Source organism: Oncorhynchus mykiss, chromosome 13 (assembly GCF_057628025.1).
Source record: "Oncorhynchus mykiss isolate SJ-2025 chromosome 13, ASM5762802v1, whole genome shotgun sequence".
Lineage (NCBI taxonomy): Eukaryota > Metazoa > Chordata > Actinopteri > Salmoniformes > Salmonidae > Oncorhynchus > Oncorhynchus mykiss.
Window position 1 is genome coordinate 85,564,890 of NC_143034.1, and position 24,381 is coordinate 85,589,270.

Here is a 24,381-nt window from a genome sequence, read left to right on the forward strand (position 1 = left end):
CAGACGCACAGGGAAATCCGTCTCACTAGTTGAGAACAGTAACAAGAGAAACAGATAAATACATGCTGTCTCCGGTATGGACTTTAAGAACAGCCGATATGGAAGGTAGGGTTAGGGTTAGGGTTAACCCTACATGCTGTCTCCGGTATGGACTTTAAGAACAGCCGATATGGAAGGTAGGGTTAGGGTTAGGGTTAACCCTACATGCTGTCTCCGGTATGGACTTTAAGAACAGCCGATATGGAAGGTAGGGTTAGGGTTAACCCTACATGCTGTCTCCGGTATGGACTTTAAGAACAGCCGATATGGAAGGTAGGGTTAGGGTTAGGGTTAACCCTACATGCTGTCTCCGGTATGGACTTTAAGAATAGCCGATATGGAAGGTAGGGTTAGGGTTAACCCTACATGCTGTCTCCGGTATGGACTTTAAGAACAGCCGATATGGAAGGTAGGGTTAGGGTTAGGGTTAACCCTACATGCTGTCTCCGGTATGGACTTTAAGAACAGCCGATATGGAAGGTAGGGTTAGGGTTAGGGTTAACACTACATGCTGTCTCCGGTATGGACTTTAAGAACAGCCGATATGGAAGGTAGGGTTAGGGTTAACCCTACATGCTGTCTCCGGTATGGACTTTAAGAACAGCCGATATGGAAGGTAGGGTTAGGGTTAACCCTACATGCTGTCTCCGGTATGGACTTTAAGAACAGCCGATATGGAAGGTAGGGTTAGGGTTAACCCTACATGCTGTCTCCGGTATGGACTTTAAGAACAGCCGATATGGAAGGTAGGGTTAGGGTTAGGGTTAACACTACATGCTGTCTCCGGTATGGACTTTAAGAACAGCCGATATGGAAGGTAGGGTTAGGGTTAACCCTACATGCTGTCTCCGGTATGGACTTTAAGAACAGCCGATATGGAAGGTAGGGTTAGGGTTAACCCTACATGCTGTCTCCGGTATGGACTTTAAGAACAGCCGATATGGAAGGTAGGGTTAGGGTTAGGGTTAACCCTACATGCTGTCTCCGGTATGGACTTTAAGAATAGCCGATATGGAAGGTAGGGTTAGGGTTAACCCTACATGCTGTCTCCGGTATGGACTTTAAGAACAGCCGATATGGAAGGTAGGGTTAGGGTTAGGGTTAACCCTACATGCTGTCTCCGGTATGGACTTTAAGAATAGCCGATATGGAAGGTAGGGTTAGGGTTAGGGTTAACCCTACATGCTGTCTCCGGTATGGACTTTAAGAACAGCCGATATGGAAGGTAGGGTTAGGGTTAGGGTTAACCCTACATGCTGTCTCCGGTATGGACTTTAAGAACAGCCGATATGAAAGGTAGGCAGAATATTATTCTAGACAGAGGAATTAATATCTCTGATAAAGTTCTGTTTGATAAAGTGACGTTTTATTGAACTACTTAACTAATATTGTTGTTTGTCGGTTAGTTGATGGTTGGGGTTAGGTTGGTTGACGGTTGGGGTTAGGTTGGTTGACGGTTGGGGTTGGGTTGGTTGACAGTTGGGGTTAGGTTGGTTGACGGTTGGGGTTAGGTTGGTTGACGGTTGGTTGACGGTTGGCGTTAGGTTGGTTGACGGTTGGGGTTAGGTTGGTTGACGGTTGGGGTTAGGTTGGTTGACGGTTGGGGTTAGGTTGGTTGACGGTTGGTTGACGGTTGGCGTTAGGTTGGTTGACGGTTGGGGTTAGGTTGGTTGACGGTTGGGGTTAGGTTGGTTGACGGTTGGGGTTAGGTTGGTTGACGGTTGGGGTTAGGTTGGTTGACAGTTGGGGTTAGGTTGGTTGACGGTTGGGGTTGGGTTGGTTGACAGTTGGGGTTAGGTTGGTTGACGGTTGGGGTTAGGTTGGTTGACGGTTGGGGTTAGGTTGGTTGACGGTTGGGGTTAGGTTGGTTGACGGTTGGGGTTAGGTTGGTTGACAGTTGGGGTGAGGTTGGTTGACGGTTGGGGTTGGGTTGGTTGACGGTTGGGTTGGGTTGGTTGACGGTTGGGGTTGGGTTGGTTGACGGTTGGGTTGGGTTGGTTGACGGTTGGGGCTAGGTTGGTTGACGGTTGGGGTTGGGTTGGTTGACGGTTGCCGTTAGGTTGGTTGACGGTTGGGGTTAGGTTTGTTGACGGTTGGCGTTAGGTTGGTTGACGGTTGGGGTTAGGTTAGTTGACGGTTGGGGTTAGGTTGGTTGACGGTTGGGGTTAGGTTGGTTGACGGTTGGGGTTAGGTTGGTTGACGGTTGGAGTTAGGTGTTTTGCTAGCTGATGTGAAGCCATGTGCACCGATGCGCTTGGGGACAAGTGTGTGTGTGTGTGTGTGTGTTGCCACTAGCAGGATTCAGAAACAGATCCTCTTAGATTTAAAGACCCGGTGGATCAGACACCACGTCTGATATTCAGCATTACTAACATTCTGTTCACTGCTGTAGATTATAGTTTCCCATTCTAACGCAACAAGCGGAATGTGAGAGAGAGAGCAGGTGAAAGTTCAAGCCCAGCCGAGGTAGACACAGCCACCCCCCTAGTGTGTGTGCTCCATTATAACGCTGATACCATAGGAGGGTCGTTAGATCAGCCTTGGCCGCTCACACTAATGACAGAGAAAGACAGGGAGAGAGAGGGAGAGAGTGGGGAGAGAAAAAGAGGGGGAAGATGGAGGTAGAGAGAGGGAGTGAGAGAATGGAGGGGGAGATATAGGCAGAGTTGGAGGCAGAGTGCCCCTCTTTTGGACAATAACAATGCTTTCTCTGATCAGAGCCTTTGTCCCTTCAGGCTCACTGAGACACACACGCCTGTTGTCCATTAGCTGACAGAATCAAATCACATGTTGTGTGTCACATACGCTGAATACAACAGGTGTAGGTAGACCTTAACGAGAAATACTTACTTACAAGCCCTTAACTCTATTTCTTGAACTGCAATGTTGGTAAAGAAAATATTTAGTAATTAAAAATAAATCTAAAAGTAACACAAGAAAAGTACATAACAATAACGAGACTATATACAGGGGGTACCGGTACCGAGTCAATGTGCGGGGGTACAGGTTAGTCAAGGTAATTTGTGACTGGAGAGTGATGGACCACAGTGAGACCAACCATCCTCTCACTCTGCTACTGAAGAGATACTGGTAGTCTAGTAGAGTGATGGACCACAGTGAGACCAACCATCCTCTCACTCTGCTACTGAAGAGATACTGGTAGTCTAGGAGAGTGATGGACCACAGTGAGACCAACCATCCTCTCACTCTGCTACTGAAGAGATACTGATAGTCTAGGACAGTGATGGACCACAGTGAGACCAACCATCCTCTCACTCTGCTACTGAAGAGATACTGGTAGTCTAGGAGAGTGATGGACCACAGTGAGACCAACCATCCTCTCACTCTGCTACTGAAGAGATACTGATAGTCTAGGACAGTGATGGACCACAGTGAGACCAACCATCCTCTCACTCTGCTACTGAAGAGATACTGGTAGTCTAGGAGAGTGATGGACCACAGTGAGACCAACCATCCTCTCACTCTGCTACTGAAGAGATACTGATAGTCTAGGACAGTGATGGACCACAGTGAGACCAACCATCCTCTCACTCTGCTACTGAAGAGATACTGGTAGTCTAGGAGAGTGATGGACCACAGTGAGAACAACCATCCTCTCACTCTGCTACTGAAGAGATACTGATAGTCTAGGACAGTGATGGACCACAGTGAGACCAACCATCCTCTCTGGTAGTCTAGGCTTTTGCTCCAGCAAAAGGCCTGTTAGAGCAGCCTCCACATCCTGTCCCTCTCTAGGTAACTAAAACCTTTATGAGCTGAATAAGGCCTGTTATAGCAGCCTCCACATCCTGTACCTCTCTAGGTAACTAAAACCTTTATGAGCTGAATAAGGCCTGTTAGAGCAGCCTCCACATCCTGTCCCTCTCTAGGTAACTAAAACCTTTATGAGCTGAATAAGGCCTGTTAGAGCAGCCTCCACATCCTGTCCCTCTCTAGGTAACTAAAACCTTTATGAGCTGAATAAGGCCTGTTAGAGCAGCCTCCAGGTCCTGTTCCTCTCTAGGTAACTAAAACCTTTATGAGCTGAATAAGGCCTGTTAGAGCAGCCTCCACATCCTGTTCCTCTCTAGGTAACTAAAACCTTTATGAGCTGAATAAGGCCTGTTAGAGCAGCCTCCACATCCTGTACCTCTATGTAACTAAAACCTTTATGAGCTGAATAATACTGAAAGGGATTTAGAGAAAATACTTATATAGATTTAACACAATATGTGGAATGAGGCAACTAACCAACCACAACATGGAAGTAAATAGCTACCCTGAACCTTACCCTGTCACACAGCTTCTGCTAGGCCTGAGGGACCCTGTGTGGAATCAGATAACGCACAGCTGACCTGGCGTCCAGCAAGCACTACCCTGAAACCTGCGATGTTTGTGTGTGTGTGTTGACTTACGAAATGTGGTTTCATAACATGTCCAGATGTGCCTCTCTCTGTAAACCGGGATTGAGAGATTTACTGCTGATTAAAGACAGAGACATAAACACACACACACACACACACACACACACACACACACACACACACACACACACACACACACACACACACACACACACACACACACACAGAGACATCAGAAAATGGACACACTCGGACCTGCCCTGTGGTTGTCATAGAGACGAGGCTGTAGCCATGCGGACGGCAGGCAGATCAACTCAGATAACGTGATGTGGATTACAGTGGTGTTCTGTAAATCCCCTCTGAATGACCGTCTCTCACACACACACACGCACACGCACACACACACATACAAGCATGGGCTGCTATGCATAGAGCCCAAGTAAGGTTTTAACGTGGATGTCAGAGCTCAGCAGTACCTGACACAGTCTGACACTACTTATAGAGGCCAGGAGACACATTCAACATGTACAGTATCCTGGGTGTATGTGTTCCAGGTTCATGAATGGCAGAGTTCCATCCAGTAGGAGATACGAGCCTACAGACTACGAACACGCTGCCAACTGTGCCACACATGGAGTGAGTTACACACACAACCTGTCTACAGATTCATCTCTTATCTCTGGAAACACAGCTGCTGTTCACCCTGCTGTACCTGGTTCTACCCATAATATCTTGTTTACCCATGATCCTCCACAGCTCTGGATCATCCCCAGCCTGGTGGGCGGGTCTGTACTCTACTTCCTGTCTGTGGACCAATGGCAGGCTGCTGCTGCCTGGTTGTACGGGGCGGGGCTTAGTGGTCTATTCATCTCCTCCACTCTGTTTCACACCGTGGCCTGGAAGATCAGACACCTCCGGTTAGTATCTCTGATCAGACACCTCCGGTTAGTATCTCTGATCAGACACCTCCGGTTAGTCTCTCTGATCAGACACCTCCGGTTAGTATCTCTGCTCAGACACCTCCGGTTAGTCTCTCTGATCAGACACCTCCGGTTAGTCTCTCTGATCAGACACCTCCGGTTAGTCTCTCTGTTTCACACCGTGGCCTGGAACATCAGACACCTCCAGTTAGTATCTCTGATCAGACACCTCCGGTTAGTATCTCTGATCAGACACCTCCGGTTAGTCTCTCTGATCAGACACCTCCGGTTAGTATCTCTGCTCAGACACCTCCGGTTAGTCTCTCTGATCAGACACCTCCGGTTAGTCTCTCTGTTCAGACACCTCCGGTTAGTCTCTCTGATCAGACACCTCCGGTTAGTCTCTCTGTTTCACACCGTGGCCTGGAACATCAGACACCTCCAGTTAGTATCTCTGATCAGACACCTCCGGTTAGTATCTCTGATCAGACACCTCCGGTTAGTATCTCTGATCAGACACCTCCGGTTAGTCTCTCTGTTTCACACCGTGGCCTGGAACATCAGACACCTCCAGTTAGTATCTCTGATTAGACACCTCCGGTTAGTATCTCTGATCAGACACCTCCGGTTTGTCTCTCTGTTTCACACCGTGGTCTGGAACATCAGACACCTCCGGTTAGTCTCTCTGATCAGACACCTCCGGTTTGTCTCTCTGTTTCACACCGTGGTCTGGAACATCAGACACCTCTAGTTAGTATCTCGGTCTTTATCTCAATTTCAAATTCAATTTAAGGGGCTTTATTGGTGTGGGAAACATATGTTTACATTGCAAGTGAAATAGATGAAATAGACAACAAAAACTGAACAGTAAACATTACACTCACAGAATTTCCAAAGGAATAGAGACATTTCAAATGTCATATTATGTCTTTATACAGTGTTGTAACGATGTACAAATGGTTAAAGTACACAAGGGAAAATAAATCAGCATAAATATGGGTTGTATTTACAATGGTGTTTGTTCTTCACTGGTTGCCCTTTTCTTGTGGCAACAGGTCACAAATCTTGCTGCTGTGATTGAACACTGTGGTATTTCACCCAGTAGATATGGGAGTTTATCAAAATTGGATTTGTTTTCAAATTCTTTGTGGATCTGTGTAATCTGAGGGAAATGTGTGTCTCTAATATGGCCATACATTGGACAGGAGGTTAGGAAGTGCAGCTCAGTTTCCACATCATTATGTGGGCAGTGAGCACATAGTCTGTCTTCTCTTGAGAGCCAACAGTGACCTTTCTCAATAGCAAGGCTATGCTCACAGTACATAGTCAAAGCTTCTGTTCATTTTGGGTCAGTCACAGTTGTCAGGCCACTGTGTACTCTCTGTTTAGGGCCAAAGAGCATTCTTGTTTGCTCTGTTTTTTTGTTAATTCTTTCCAAAGTAAATATATTTTTGTTTTCACGTGATTTGGTTGGGTCTAATTGTGTTGCTGTCCTAATTGTGTTGCTGTCCTGTGAACAGAGCCCCAGGACCAGCTTGCTTAGGGGAATCTTTTCCAGGTTCATCTCTGTTACAGGAATTAAATTCCTTTATGTTTTATTTAACTAATTTAATTAAACACTCTGCCCACTCCTAAGAATTTGTAAGACCCTTATTTGCATAAAATGGACAGAGACCAGTCTCAAAATCGATCAGCAGCGTTTATTCTGGAGAGTACTGAACACGATACAGTTTACCACAGGTTATAAACTGCACTAGCGTTTATTCTGGAGAGTACTGAACACGATACAGTTTACCACAGGTTATAAACTGCACTAGCGTTTATTCTGGAGAGTACTGAACACGATACAGTTTACCACAGGGTTATGGTAACCCTAACACCACAGGTTATAAACTGAAAATGACGTCATTCGTTTTCGAACTGTCCCGTCTCTTCTCCCACCCTGGTACAAAGGCAGTATCTCAAGCCTTCCCACATCGTCTCCCTACCAATTTAATATAATTTATGACGAGCCAAGGTCTTCCTGTGTAGAAGCATTCTAGCCAGTCTGACGATAAGTTCTTTCATTTCTACCAAGGAACAGACAGTCATTGTTCTAATTCTTGATTATATTTACACACATTGAACACACAGAGTGTTCAAACCGATTCCCCTAATTAGAACACTATTCCCCTAATTAGAACACTATTCCCCTAATTAGAACACTATTCCCCTAATTAGAACACTATTCCCCTAATTAGAACACTATTCCCCTAATTAGAACACTATTCCCCTAATTAGAACACTATTCCCCTAATTAGAACACTATTCCCCTAATTAGAACACTATTCCCCTAATTAGAACACTATTCCCCTAATTAGAACACTATTCCCCTAATTAGAACACTATTCCCCTAATTAGAACACTATTCCCCTAATTAGAACACTATTCCCCTAATTAGAACACTATTCCCCTAATTAGAACACTATTCCCCTAATTAGAACACGATTCCCCTAATTAGAACACTATTCCCCTAATTAGAACACTATTCCCCTAATTAGAACACTATTCCCCTAATTAGAACACTATTCCCCTAATTAGAACACTATTCCCCTAATTAGAACACTATTCCCCTAATTAGAACACTATTCCCCTAATTAGAACACTATTCCCCTAATTAGAACACTATTCCCCTAATTAGAACACGATTCCCCTAATTAGAACACTATTCCCCTAATTAGAACACTATTCCCCTAATTAGAACACTAGTCCCTGAATCAGTCTCAGCAGAGAAGGGTAACACAGACTCCAACACAAACGACTCAGAGGCACCTGTGTCTCAGGATCTTCAATGGCACTGGGTCGTTACTTCCTAACAGAGATACTAAAACCCTCCGTAATGAAAGGTAAATAGTCTGGATCAATTGGAACTTTCACATGCCCCTGGGCCTGAGACGGAGTGACAGGAGTGAACTGATGTGGGACAGGTGCTGCTAACGCCATAGGCTTATGGTTAACTTTAGCAGGAGTACTGAATTTACTCTCAGCCCTGAGAAGGTTTTTCTAATGATCGGAACCCTGACAGTAGTGACACTCTTGACTGAAGTCAGCTTTACCACGGGAGCCAGGCTCAACCCTAGATGAATGGAACCCGTGGACCAGTGTCTGAGTGGGCAGGGCCCAAATCTCCCCCCGAATGCACCCACTCACTCTGAATACAGGGCTCTGCAAAGACACTTTCGTGAGTCAAAACATTCTCGTCCACCAAAACCGCAGCTTCAGAGACAGTCTTAACTTTTCCTTCCTTAATGTACGTACAGTAGCTATACGATCAGGGATTGTGTCCTTTAAATTGCTCTAGCATAATCAGATCACACAGCCCCTGGAAAGTCGGAACCGCAGAGGCGGAACACCAGCGATTTAAACTATGAAGATAACTCTGGCGTAAACTCAACATGAGTCTGTTAATCAGCCTTTTTTAAAGTTGTAAATCGTTGACGTTAAGCCTCAGGAACCAGTTGGTAAATCTGTAACGGACGTTTTAACCTTATCATAACTGACACTGTTGGCTACACCAAGAGCTGAATATGCTTCCTGCGCTTTACCAGTCAGCACACACAGCAACATTAAAGAGATCAGAATCAGGCCAACTCTTAGCGTCAGCACACACAGCAACATTAAAGTGAGATCAGAATCAGGCCAACTCCTAGCGTCAGCAACACACTGCAACATTAAAGTGAGATCAGAATCAGGCCAACTCCTAGCGTCAGCAACACACTGCAACATTAAAGTGAGATCAGAATCAGGCCAACTCCTAGCGTCAGCAACACACTGCAACATTAAAGTGAGATCAGAATCAGGCCAACTCCTATCGTCAGCAACACACTGCAACATTAAAGTGAGATCAGAATCAGGCCAACTCCGAGCGTCAGCAACACACTGCAACATTAAAGTGAGATCAGAATCAGGCCAACTCCTAACGTCAGCAACACACTGCAACATTAAAGAGATCAGAATCAGGCCAACTCCTAGCGTCAGCAACACACTGCAACATTAAAGTGAGATCAGAATCAGGCCAACTCCTAGCGTCAGCAACACACTGCAACATTAAAGTGAGATCAGAATCAGGCCAACTCCTAGCGTCAGCAACACACTGCAACATTAAAGTGAGATCAGAATCAGGCCAACTCTTAGCGTCAGCAACACACTGCAACATTAAAGTGAGATCAGAATCAGGCCAACTCTTAGCGTCAGCACACACAGCAACATTAAAGAGATCAGAATCAGGCCAACTCTTAGCGTCAGCAACACACTGCAACATTAAAGAGATCAGAATCAGGCCAACTCTTAGCGTCAGCAACACACTGCAACATTAAAGTGAGATCAGAATCAGGCCAACTCTTAGTGTCAGCAACACACTGCAACATTAAAGTGAGATCAGAATCAGGCCAACTCCTAGCGTCAGCAACACACTGCAACATTAAAGTGAGATCACTAAATGTTTCTAATAACCGAGTATAATAACTGTGTGTATAATAACCATGTATAATAACTAGGTATAATAACCGTGTATAACTGTGTATAATAACGGTGTGTATAATAACTATGTAGCATAGCTGCGTGTATAATATCTGCATGTATATAACTGTGTATAATAACCATGTATAACAACCATGTGTATAATAACCATGTGTATAACAACCATGTGTATAATAACCATGTGTATAACAACCATGTGTACCATGTATAATAACCATGTATAATAACCATGTATAATAACCATGTATAATAACCATGTGTATAATAACCATGTATAATAACCATGTGTATAATAACCATGTGTATAACAACCATGTGTATAATAACCATGTGTATAACAACCATGTGTACCATGTATAATAACCATGTGTATAATAACCATGTGTATAACAACCATGTGTATAATAACCATGTGTATAACAACCATGTGTACCATGTATAATAACCATGTGTATAATAACCATGTGTATAATAACCATGTGTATAATAACCATGTATAATAACCATGTGTATAATAACCATGTGTAATAACCATGTGTATAATAACCATGTATAATAACCATGTATAATAACCATGTGTATAATAACCATGTGTATAATAACCATGTGTAATAACCATGTGTATAATAACCATGTGTATAATAACCGTGTATAATAACCATGTGTATAATAACCATGTGTAATAACCATGTGTATAATAACCATGTGTATAATAACCATGTATAATAACCATGTGTATAATAACCATGTGTATAATAACCATGTGTATAATAACCATGTGTAATAACCATGTGTATAATAACCATGTGTAATAACCATGTGTATAATAACCATGTGTATAATAACCATGTGTAATAACCATGTGTATAATAACCATGTATTATTTATTTATTTATTTATTTTACCTTTATTTAACCAGGTAGGCAAGTTGAGAACAAGTTCTCATTTACAATTGCGACCTGGCCAAGATAAAGCAAAGCAGTTCGACAGATACAACAACACAGAGTTACACATGGAGTAAAACAAACATACAGTCAATAATAAAGTATAAACAAGTCTATATACAATGTGAGCAAATGAGGTGAGAAGGGAGGTAAAGGCAAAAAAGGCCTTGGTGGCAAGGTAAATACAATATAGCAAGTAAAACACTGGAATGGTAGTTTTGCAATGGAAGAATGTGCAAAGTAGAAATAAAAATAATGGGGTGCAAAGGAGCAAAATAAATAAATAAATTAAATACAGTTGGGAAAGAGGTAGTTGATAGGGCTAAATTATAGGTGGGCTATGTACAGGTGCAGTAATCTGTGAGCTGCTCTGACAGTTGGTGCTTAAAGCTAGTGAGGGAGATAAGTGTTTCCAGTTTCAGAGATTTTTGTAGTTCGTTCCAGTCATTGGCAGCAGAGAACTGGAAAGAGAGGCGGCCAAAGAAAGAATTGGTTTTGGGGGTGACTAGAGAGATATACCTGCTGGAGCGTGTGCTACAGGTGGGAGATGCTATGGTGACCAGCGAGCTGAGATAAGGGGGGACTTTACCTAGCAGGGTCTTGTAGATGACATGGAGCCAGTGGGTTTGGCGACGAGTATGAAGCGAGGGCCAGCCAACGAGAGCGTACAGGTCGCAATGGTGGGTAGTATATGGGGCTTTGGTGACAAAACGGATTGCACTGTGATAGACTGCATCCAATTTGTTGAGTAGGGTATTGGAGGCTATTTTGTAAATTACATCGCCAAAGTCGAGGATTGGTAGGATGGTCAGTTTTACAAGGGTATGTTTGGCAGCATGAGTGAAGGATGCTTTGTTGCGAAATAGGAAGCCAATTCTAGATTTAACTTTGGATTGGAGATGTTTGATATGGGTCTGGAAGGAGAGTTTACAGTCTAACCAGACACCTAAGTATTTGTAGTTGTCCACGTATTCTAAGTCAGAGCCGTCCAGAGTAGTGATGTTGGACAGGCGGGTAGGTGCAGGTAGCGATCGGTTGAAGAGCATGCATTTAGTTTTACTTGTATTTAAGAGCAATTGGAGGCCACGGAAGGAGAGTTGTATGGCATTGAAGCTTGCCTGGAGGGTTGTTAACACAGTGTCCAAAGAAGGGCCGGAAGTATACAGAATGGTGTCGTCTGCGTAGAGGTGGATCAGAGACTCACCAGCAGCAAGAGCGACCTCATTGGTGTATACAGAGAAGAGAGTCGGTCCAAGAATTGAACCCTGTGGCACCCCCATAGAGACTGCCAGAGGTCCGGACAACAGACCCTCCGATTTGACACACTGAACTCTATCAGAGAAGTAGTTGGTGAACCAGGCGAGGCAATCATTTGAGAAACCAAGGCTGTTGAGTCTGCCGATGAGGATGTGGTGATTGACAGAGTCGAAAGCCTTGGCCAGATCAATGAATACGGCTGCACAGTAATGTTTCTTATCGATGGCGGTTAAGATATCGTTTAGGACCTTGAGCGTGGCTGAGGTGCACCCATGACCAGCTCTGAAACCAGATTGCATAGCAGAGAAGGTATGGTGAGATTCAAAATGGTCGGTAATCTGTTTGTTGACTTGGCTTTCGAAGACCTTAGAAAGGCATGGTAGGATAGATATAGGTCTGTAGCAGTTTGGGTCAAGAGTGTCCCCCCCTTTGAAGAGGGGGATGACCGCAGCTGCTTTCCAATCTTTGGGAATCTCAGACGACACGAAAGAGAGGTTGAACAGGCTAGTAATAGGGGTGGCAACAATTTCGGCAGATAATTTTAGAAAGAAAGGGTCCAGATTGTCTAGCCCGGCTGATTTGTAGGGGTCCAGATTTTGCAGCTCTTTCAGAACATCAGCTGAATGGATTTGGGAGAAGGAGAAATGGGGAAGGCTTGGGCGAGTTGCTGTTGGGGGTGCAGTGCTGTTGACAGGGGTAGGAGTAGCCAGGTGGAAAGCATGGCCAGCAGTAGAAAAATGCTTATTGAAATTTTCAATTATGGTGGATTTATCAGTGGTGACAGTGTTTCCTATCTTCAGTGCAGTGGGCAGCTGGGAGGAGGTGTTCTTATTCTCCATGGACTTTACAGTGTCCCAGAACTTTTTTGAGTTAGTGTTGCAAGAAGCAAATTTCTGCTTGAAAAAGCTAGCTAACCATGTGTATAATAACCATGTGTATAATAACCATGTGTATAATAACCATGTGTATAATAACCATGTATAATAACCATGTATAATAACCATATGTATAATTACCATGTGTATAACAACCATGTGTATAATAACCATGTATAATAACCATGTGTAATAACCATATGTATAACAACCATGTGTATAATAACCATATGTATAATTACCATGTGTATAATAACCATGTGTATAATAACCAGGTGTATAATAACCATATGTATAACAACCATGTATAATAACCATATGTATAACAACCATGTGTATAATAACCATGTGTATAATAACCATGTATAATAACCATGTATAATAACCATATGTATAATAACCATGTGTATAATAACCAGGTGTATAATAACCATGTGTATAATAACCATGTGTATAATAACCAGGTGTATAACAACCATATGTATAATAACCATGTATAATAACCATGTATAATAACCATGTATAATAACCATATGTATAATAACCATGTGTATAATAACCAGGTGTATAATAACCATGTGTATAATAACCATGTGTATAATAACCATGTATAATAACCATATGTATAATAACCATGTGTATAATAACCATGTGTATAATAACCATGTGTATAATAACCATGTGTATAATAACCATGTGTATAATAACCATGTATAATAACCATATGTATAATAACCATATGTATAATAACCATGTGTATAATAACCATGTGTATAATAACCATGTATAATAACCATATGTATAATAACCATGTGTATAATAACCATGTGTATAATAACCATGTGTATAATAACCATGTGTATAATAACCATGTATAATAACCATATGTATAATAACCATGTGTATAATAACCAGGTGTATAATAACCATGTGTATAATAACCATGTATAATAACCATGTATAATAACCATGTATAATAACCATGTGTATAATAACCAGGTGTATAATAACCATGTGTATAATAACCAGGTGTATAATAACCATGTATAATAACCATGTGTATAATAACCATGTGTACCATGTATAATAACCACGTGTATAATAACCATGTGTATAATAACCATGTGTATAATAACCATGTGTACCATGTATAATAACCACGTGTATAATAACCATGTGTATAATAACCATGTATAATAACCATGTATAATAACCATGTATAACAACCATGTATAACAACCATGTATAATAACCATGTGTATAATAACCATGTATAATAACCATGTATAACAACCATGTATAACAACCATGTATAACAACCATGTATAATAACCATGTATAATAACCATGTATAATAACCATGTGTATAATAACCATGTGTATAATAACCATGTGTACCATGTATAATAACCACGTGTATAATAACCATGTATAATAACCATGTATAATAACCATATGTATAATAACCATATGTATAATAACCAGGTGTATAATAACCATGTGTATAATAACCATGTGTATAATAACCAGGTGTATAATAACCATATGTATAACAACCATGTATAATAACCATATGTATAACAACCATGTGTATAATAACCATGTATAACAACCATGTATATAACAACCATGTGTATAATAACCATGTATAACAACCATGTATAATAACCATGTGTATAATCACCATGTATAATAACCATATGTATAACAACCATGTATAATAACCATGTATAACAACCATGTATAATAACCATGTATAATAACCATATGTATAATAACCATATGTATAATAACCATGTGTATAATAACCAGGTGTATAATAACCATGTGTATAATAACCATGTGTATAATAACCAGGTGTATAATAACCATATGTATAACAACCATGTATAATAACCATATGTATAACAACCATGTGTATAATAACCATGTATAACAACCATGTATAATAACCATGTGTATAATCACCATGTATAATAACCATATGTATAACAACCATGTATAATAACCATGTATAACAACCATGTATAATAACCATGTATAATAACCATGTATAATAACCATATGTATAATAACCATGTGTATAATAACCAGGTGTATAATAACCATGTGTATAATAACCAGGTGTATAATAACCAGGTGTATAATAACCATATGTATAACACCCATGTATAATAACCATATGTACAACAACCATGTGTATAATAACCATGTATAATAACCATGTGTATAATAACCATGTATAATAACCATATGTATAATAACCATGTGTATAATAACCAGGTGTATAATAACCATGTGTATAATAACCATGTATAATAACCATGTATAATAACCATGTATAATAACCATGTGTATAATAACCAGGTGTATAATAACCATGTGTATAATAACCAGGTGTATAATAACCATGTATAATAACCATGTGTATAATAACCATGTGTACCATGTATAATAACCACGTGTATAATAACCACGTGTATAATAACCATGTGTATAATAACCATGTGTACCATGTATAATAACCACGTGTATAATAACCATGTGTATAATAACCATGTATAATAACAATGTATAATAACCATATGTATAATAACCATGTGTATAATAACCATGTGTATAATAACCATGTGTATAATAACCATGTGTACCATGTATAATAACCATGTGTATAATAACCATGTGTATAATAACCATGTGTATAATAACCATGTGTAATAACCATGTGTATAATAACCATGTGTGTAATAACCATGTGTAATAACCATGTGTATAATAACCATGTATAATAACCATGTGTATAATAACCATGTGTATAATAACCATGTGTACCATGTGTATAATAACCATGTGTATAATAACCATGTGTATAATAACCATGTGTACAATAACCATGTATAATAACATGTGTATAATAACCATGTATAATAACCATGTGTATAATAACCATGTATAATAACCATGTATAACAACCATGTGTATAATAACCATGTGAATAATAACCATGAATAATAACCATGTGTATAATAACCATATGTATAATAACCATGTGTATAACAACCATGTGTATAACAACCATGTGTATAATAACCATGTATAATAACCATGTATAATAACCATGTGTATAATAACCATGTGTAATAACCATGTATAATAACCACGTGTATAATAACCATGTATAATAACCATGTATAATAACCATATGTATAATAACCATATGTATAATAACCATGTGTATAATAACCATGTGTATAATAACCATGTATAATAACCATGTATAATAACCATATGTATAATAACCATGTATAATACCCGTGTATAATAACCATGTGTATAATAACCATGTGTATAATAACCATGTATAATAACCATGTATAATAACCATATGTATAATAACCATGTGTATAATAACCAGGTGTATAATAACCATGTGTATAACAACCATGTGTATAATAACCATGTGTATAACAACCATGTGTATAATAACCATGTATAATAACCATGTGTATAATAACCATGTATAATAACCATGTGTATAATAACCATGTGTATAATAACCATGTATAATAACCATATGTATAATAACCATATGTATAATAACCATGTATAATAACCATGTGTATAACAACCATGTGTATAACAACCATGTATAATAACCATGTATAATAACCATGTATAACAACCATGTATAATAACATGTGTATAATAACCATATGTATAATAACCATGTGTATAACAACCATGTGTATAATAACCATGTATAATAACCATGTGTATAACAACCATGTGTATAACAACCATGTATAATAACCATGTATAATAACCATGTATAACAACCATGTATAATAACATGTGTATAATAACCATATGTATAATAACCATGTGTATAACAACCATGTGTATAATAACCATGTATAATAACCATGTGTATAATAACCATGTGTATAATAACGATGTATAATAACCATGTATAATAACCATGTATAATAACCATGTATAATAACCATGTGTATAACAACCATGTGTATAATAACCATGTATAATAACCATGTGTATAATAACCATGTGTATAATAACCATGTATAATAACCATGTATCATAACCATGTATAATAACCATGTATAATAACCATGTGTATAACAACCATGTGTATAATAACCATGTGTATAATAACCATATGTATAATAACCATGTGTATAACAACCATGTGTATAATGACCATGTATAATAACCATGTGTATAATAACCATGTGTATAATAACCAGGTGTATAATAACCATGTATAATAACCATGTGTATAATAACCATGTGTATAATAACCATGTGTATAATAACCATGTGTACCATGTATAATAACCACGTGTATAATAACCATGTGTATAATAACCATGTGTATAATAACCATGTGTATAATAACCATGTGTATAATAACCATGTGTAATAACCATGTGTATAATAACCATGTGTATAATAACCATGTGTAATAACCATGTGTATAATAACCATGTATAATAACCATGTGTATAATAACCATGTGTATAATAACCATGTGTACCATGTGTATAATAACCATGTGTATAGTAACCATGTGTACAATAACCATGTATAATAACATGTGTATAATAACCATGTATAATAACCATGTATAATAACCATGTGTATAACAACCATGTGTATAATAACCATGTGAATAATAACCATGAATAATAACCATGTGTATAATAACCATGAGTATAATAACCATATGTATAATAACCATGTGTATAATAACCATGTGTATAACAACCATGTGTATAATAACCATGTATAATAACCATGTATAATAACCATGTGTATAATAACCATGTGTAATAACCATGTATAATAACCATGTGTATAATAACCATGTATAATAACCATGTATAATAACCATATGTATAATAACCATATGTATAATAACCATGTGTATAATAACCATGTATAATAACCATGTATAATAACCATATGTATAATAACCATGTATAATACCCGTGTATAATAACCATGTATAATAACCATGTGTATAATAACCATGTGTATAATAACCATGTGTAATAACCATGTATAATAACCATATGTATAATAACCATGTATAATACCCGTGTATAATAACCATGTGTATAATAACCATGTGTATAATAACCATGTATAATAACCATGTATAATAACCATATGTATAATAACCATGTGTATAATAACCAGGTGTATAATAACCAGGTGTATAATAACCATGTGTATAACAACCATGTATAATAACCATGTGTATAATAACCATGTATAATAACCATGTATAATAACCATGTGTATAATAACCATGTATAATAACCATGTGTATAATAACCATGTGTATAATAACCATGTATAATAACCATATGTATAATAACCATGTGTATAATAACCATGTATAATAACCATATGTATAATAACCATGTGTATAATAACCAGGTGTATAACAACCATGTGTATAATAACCATGTATAATAACCATGTGTATAATAACCATGTATAATAACCATGTATAATAACCATGTGTATAATAACCATGTATAATAACCATGTGTATAATAACCATGTATAATAACCATGTGTATAATAACCATGTGTATAATAACCATGTATAATAACCATATGTATAATAACCATGTATAACAACCATGTGTATAATAACCATGTATAATAACCATGTGTATAATAACCATGTATAATAACCATGTATAATAACCATGTGTATAATAACCATGTATAATAACCATGTGTATAATAACCATGTATAATAACCATGTGTATAATAACCATGTGTATAATAACAATGTATAATAACCATATGTATAATAACCATGTATAATAACCATGTGTATAATAACCATGTATAATAACCATGTGTATAATAACCATATGTATAACAACCATGTATAATAACATGTGTATAATAACCATATGTATAATAACCATGTGTATAACAACCATGTGTATAATAACCATGTATAATAACCATGTGTATAATAACCATGTGTATAATAACCATGTATAATAACCATGTATAATAACCATGTGTATAACAACCATGTGTATAATAACCATGTATAATAACCATGTGTATAATAACCATGTGTATAATAACCATGTATAATAACCATATGTATAATTACCATGTGTATAATAACCATGTGTATAATAACCAGGTGTATAACAACCATGTGTATAATGACCATGTATAATAACCATGTGTATAATAACCATGTATAATAACCATGTGTATAATAACCATGTGTATAATAACCATGTATAATAACCATATGTATAATTACCATGTGTATAATAACCATGTGTATAATAACCAGGTGTATAACAACCATGTGTATAATGACCATGTATAATAACCATATGTATAATAACCATGTGTATAATAACCACGTGTATAATAACCATGTATAATAACCATGTGTATAATAACCATGTGTATAATAACCATGTATAATAACCATATGTATAATTACCATGTGTATAATAACCATGTGTATAATAACCAGGTGTATAACAACCATGTGTATAATGACCATGTATAATAACCATGTGTATAATAACCATGTATAATAACCATGTGTATAATAACCATGTGTATAATAACCATGTATAATAACCATATGTATAATTACCATGTGTATAATAACCATGTGTATAATAACCAGGTGTATAACAACCATGTGTATAATGACCATGTATAATAACCATATGTATAATAACCATGTGTATAATAACCACGTGTATAATAACCATGTATAATAACCATGTGTATAATAACCATGTGTATAATAACCATGTATAATAACCATATGTATAATTACCATGTGTATAATAACCATGTGTATAATAACCAGGTGTATAACAACCATGTGTATAATGACCATGTATAATAACCATATGTATAATAACCATGTGTATAATAACCACGTGTATAATAACCGCGTGTATAATAACCACGTGTATAATAACCACGTGTATAATAACCACGTGTATAATAACCACGTGTATAATAACCACGTGTATAATAACCGCGTGTATAATAACCGCGTGTATAATAACCACGTGTATAATAACCACGTGTATAATAACCACGTGTATAATAACCACGTGTATAATAACCACGTGTATAATAACCATGTGTATAATAACCATGTGTATAATAACCATGTATAATAACCATGTATAATAACCATGTATAATAACGGTGAATATAACTGTGTGTGTATAATACCTGTGTATACTAACTGTGTGTGTGTATACTAACTGTGTGTGTGTATATTAACTGTGTGTGTGTATAGTAACTGTGTGTATGATTATATTAACTGTGTGTGTGTGTGTGTATACTAACTGTGTGTGTGTGTGTGTGTGTGTGTGTATACTAACTGTGTGTGTGATTATATTAACTGTGTGTGTGTGTGTATACTAACTGTTTGTGTGTGTGTGTGTATACTAACTGTGTGTGTGTATACGAACTGTGTGTGTGTATACTAACTGTGTGTGTATACTAACTGTGTGTGTATACTAACTGTGTGTGTGTATACTAACTGTGTGTGTGTATACTAACTGTGTGTGTGTATACTAACTGTGTGTGTGTGTATACGAACTGTGTGCATGTGTATACGAACTGTATGTGCGTGTGTATACGAACTGTGTGTGTGTGTGTATACGAACTGTGTGTGTGTGTGTGTGTGTGTATACTAACTGTGTGTGTGTGTATACTAACTGTGTGTGTGTATACTAACTGTGAGTGTGTATACTAACTGTGTGTGTGTGTATATTAACTGTGTGTGTGTGTGTGTGTATACTAACTGTGTGTGTGTGTATATTAACTGTGTGTGTGTGTGTGTATACTAACTGTGTGTGTGTGTATATTAACTGTGTATGTATATTAACTCTGTGTGTGTGTGTATACTAACTGTGTGTGTGTATACTAACTGTGTGTGTGTGTATACTAACTGTGTGTGTGTATATTAACTGTGTGTGTGTGTGTGTGTGTGTGTACACTAACTGTGTGTGTGTGTATACTAACTGTGTGTGTGTATATTAACTGTGTGTGTGTATACTAATTGTGTGTGTGTGTATACGAACTGTGTGTGTGTATATTAACTGTGTGTGTGTGTGTGTGTATACTAACTGTGTGTGTGTGTATACTAACTGTGTGTGTATACTAACTGTGTGTGTGTATACTAACTGTGTGTCTCTCTACAGTAGAGTGGAGCAGCGTTTCCACATGTGTGACAGAATGGCCATCTACTTCTTCATCGCTGCTTCCTACACCCCCTGGTAGGTGTGTGTGTGTGTGTGTATACACCCCCTGGTAGGTGTGTGTGTGTGTATACACCCCCTGGTAGGTGTGTGTGTGTGTGTGTATACACCCCCTGGTAGGTGTGTGTGTGTGTGTGTATACACCCCCTGGTAGGTGTGTGTGTGTATACACCCCTGGTAGGTGTGTGTATACACCCCCTGGTAGGTGTGTGTATACACCCCCTGGTAGGTGTGTGTATACACCCCCGGGTAGGTGTGTGTGTGTGTACACCCCCTGGTAGATGTGTGTATACACCCCCTGGTAGGTGTGTGTGTGTGTGTGTATACACCCCCTGGTAGGTGTGTGTGTGTGTGTATACACCCCCTGGTAGGTGTCTGTGTGTTTGTGTATACACCCCCTGGTAGGTGTGTGTGTGTGTGTGTGTGTACACCCCCTGGTAGGTGTGTGTGTGTGTGTGTGTGTGTACACCCCCTGGTAGGTGTGTGTGTGTGTGTGTGTGTACACCCCCTGGTAGGTGTGTGTGTGTTTGTGTGTACACCCCCTGGTAGGTGTGTGTGTGTGTATACACCCCCTGGTAGGTGTGTGTGTGTTTATGTATACACCCCCTGGTAGAGGTGTGTGTGTGTGTGTGTGTGTACACCCCCTGGTAGGTGTGTGTGTGTGTGTGTGTGTACACCCCCTGGTAGGTGTGTGTGTGTTTGTGTGTACACCCCCTGGTAGGTGTGTGTGTTTGTGTGTACACCCCCTGGAAGGTGTGTGTGTGTTTCTACACCTGCATTGCTTGCTGTCTGTTTTAGGCTGGGTTTCTGTACAGCACTTTGAGATATCAGCTGATGTACGAATGGGCTATATAAATACATTTGATTTGATTTGTTTGTGTGTACACCCCCTGGTAGGTGTGTGTGTGTTTGTGTGTGTGTGCACCCCCTGGTAGGTGTGTGTGTGTGTACACGCCCTAGGTTGATGCCGAGGGAGTTGGGTCCGTGGTCACGTGTTTCTAGGTTAATGTTGAGGGAGTTGGGTCCGTGGTCACGTGTTTCTAGGTTGATGCTGAGGGTTGGGTACGTGGTCACGTGTTTCTAGGTTGATGCTGAGGGAGTTGGGTCCGTGGTCACGTGTTTCTAGGTTGATGCTGAGGGAGTTGGGTCCGTGGTCACGTGTTTCTAGGTTAATGATGAGGGAGTTGGGTCCGTGGTCACGTGTTTCTAGGTTGATGCTGAGGGAGTTGGGTCCGTGGTCACGTGTTTCTAGGTTGATGCTGAGGGAGTTGGGTCCGCGGTCATGTGTTTCTAGGTTGATGCTGAGGGAGTTGGGTCCGCGGTCATGTGTTTCTAGGTTGATGCTGAGGGAGTTGGGTCCGTGGTCACGTGTTTCTAGGTTGATGCTGAGGGAGTTGGGTCCGTGGTCATGTGTTTCTAGGTTGATGCTGAGGGAGTTGGGTCCGTGGTCACGTGTTTCTAGGTTGATGCTGAGGGAGTTGGGTCCGTGGTCACGTGTTTCTAGGTTGATGCCGAGGGAGTTGGGTCATGTGGTCATGTGTTTCTAGGTTGATGCTGAGGGAGTTGGGTCCGTGGTCGAGTCACATGCGATGGATTATCTGGATCATGGCAGTTATCGGCTCCACATACGTCTTCTACTTCCACGAGAGGTACCACACACACACACTCACGCGCACGCACGTACACACACACCACTCTCCCTGATGTTAATAATCTCAGGTGATGTCACTCCCTGCAGGTATAAACTGTTGGAGTTACTAGGATACGTGGTCATGGGGGCGGGGCCTGCTCTTGTCATCCTGTCCATGGTAACACACACACACACCATTGATTGTCCAGAAACATTTACCTAAAGTCAATGTTCAAGCTTTCAAAGGAGTTTATCCCCTAAACCCTTATCGTGTGTGTGTTTGTTGCAGGCGGACAGGGCAGGTTTGAGTGAGCTGGCGGTGGGTGGGATTTTCTACATAGTGGGTGTGGCCTTCTTTAAGAGCGATGGAGTCGTCCCATTCGCTCACGCCATCTGGCACCTGTTCGTTGCCATGGGAGCAGCTACACACTACTACGCTATCTGGAGACACCTGTACACACCTGGACACTGAGACACACACCTACCGTGGTGCTAGCTAAACATGGATCTGGTCCTGTACACACCTGGACACTGAAACACACACCTACCGTGGTGCTAGCTAAACAGGGATCTGGTCCTGTACACACCTGGACACTGAGACACACACCTACCGTGGTGCTAGCTAAACAGGGATCTGGTCCTGTACACACCTGGACACTGAGACACACACCTATCGTGGTGCTAGCTAAACAGGGATCTGGTCTGACTGTTTACATGATGACATCACCACATCCAACTCTTACAATTATTAGTAGAAGTACTACAGTTACCAACATGCTGGAAACAGGCTTTGATTATATAATGCCTGTATGTTCCACACCAGAAGGATCTCTGTCCAATTAGAGACAGGAATCAGTGAATTGAAGGATCTCTGTCCAATTAGAGACAGGAATCAGTCAACTACCAGAAGGATCTCTGTCCAATTAGAAACAGGAATCAGTGAATTGAAGGATCTCTGTCCAATTAGAGACAAGAATCAATGAATTACCATAAAGATCATCAAGGACAACAACCAACCGAGCCACTGCCTGTTCACCATGCTATCATCCAGAAGGCGAGGTCAGTACAGGTACATCAAAGCAGGGACCGAGAGACTGAAAAACAGCTTCTATCTCAAGGCCATCAGACTGTTAAACAGCCACCACTAACATTGAGTGGCTGCTGCCAACACACTGACTCAACTCCAGCCACTTTAAGAATTCAAAATTGATTTAAAATGTATCACTAGTCACTTTAAACAATGCCACTTAATATAATGTTTATATGGGTTATATATGGCCATCGCTCATCCATATATCTTTATGTACATATTCTTAATTCCCTTACACTTGTGTGTATAAGGTAGTTGTTGTGAAAATGTTAGATTACTCGTTGATTATTACTGCATTGTCGGAACTAGAAGCACAAGCATTTCACCACACTCGCATTAACATCTGCTAACCATGTGTATGTGACCAATAAAATTTGAATTGGATCTCTGTCCAATTAGAAAACAGGAATCAATGAACTACCAGAAGGATATTTCTC

The 24,381-nt window shown here is 39.4% G+C and overlaps 1 protein-coding gene across 2 annotated transcripts; it reads left to right on the forward strand.

Annotated features, from left to right (window-relative positions):
- On the forward strand, positions 1-24,353 carry LOC118947112 (monocyte to macrophage differentiation factor 2-like). 2 transcript variants are annotated; one of them, XM_036972292.2, is made up of 7 exons: positions 1,225-1,264; positions 4,958-5,039; positions 5,160-5,320; positions 21,168-21,242; positions 22,772-22,873; positions 22,963-23,032; positions 23,144-24,353. In XM_036972292.2, exons 1-7 carry the CDS (start codon positions 1,236-1,238, stop codon positions 23,324-23,326), a joined length of 702 nt encoding a protein of 233 aa, XP_036828187.1. In that variant the 5' UTR covers positions 1,225-1,235; the 3' UTR covers positions 23,327-24,353. The 2 variants fall into 2 exon arrangements, with proteins under 2 accessions (XP_090054114.1, XP_036828187.1); XM_090197988.1 differs by lacking the exon at positions 1,225-1,264 and adding an exon at positions 1-105 and having other exon boundaries at positions 22,963-23,203.
- Positions 24,354-24,381: the final 28 nt, after the last annotated feature.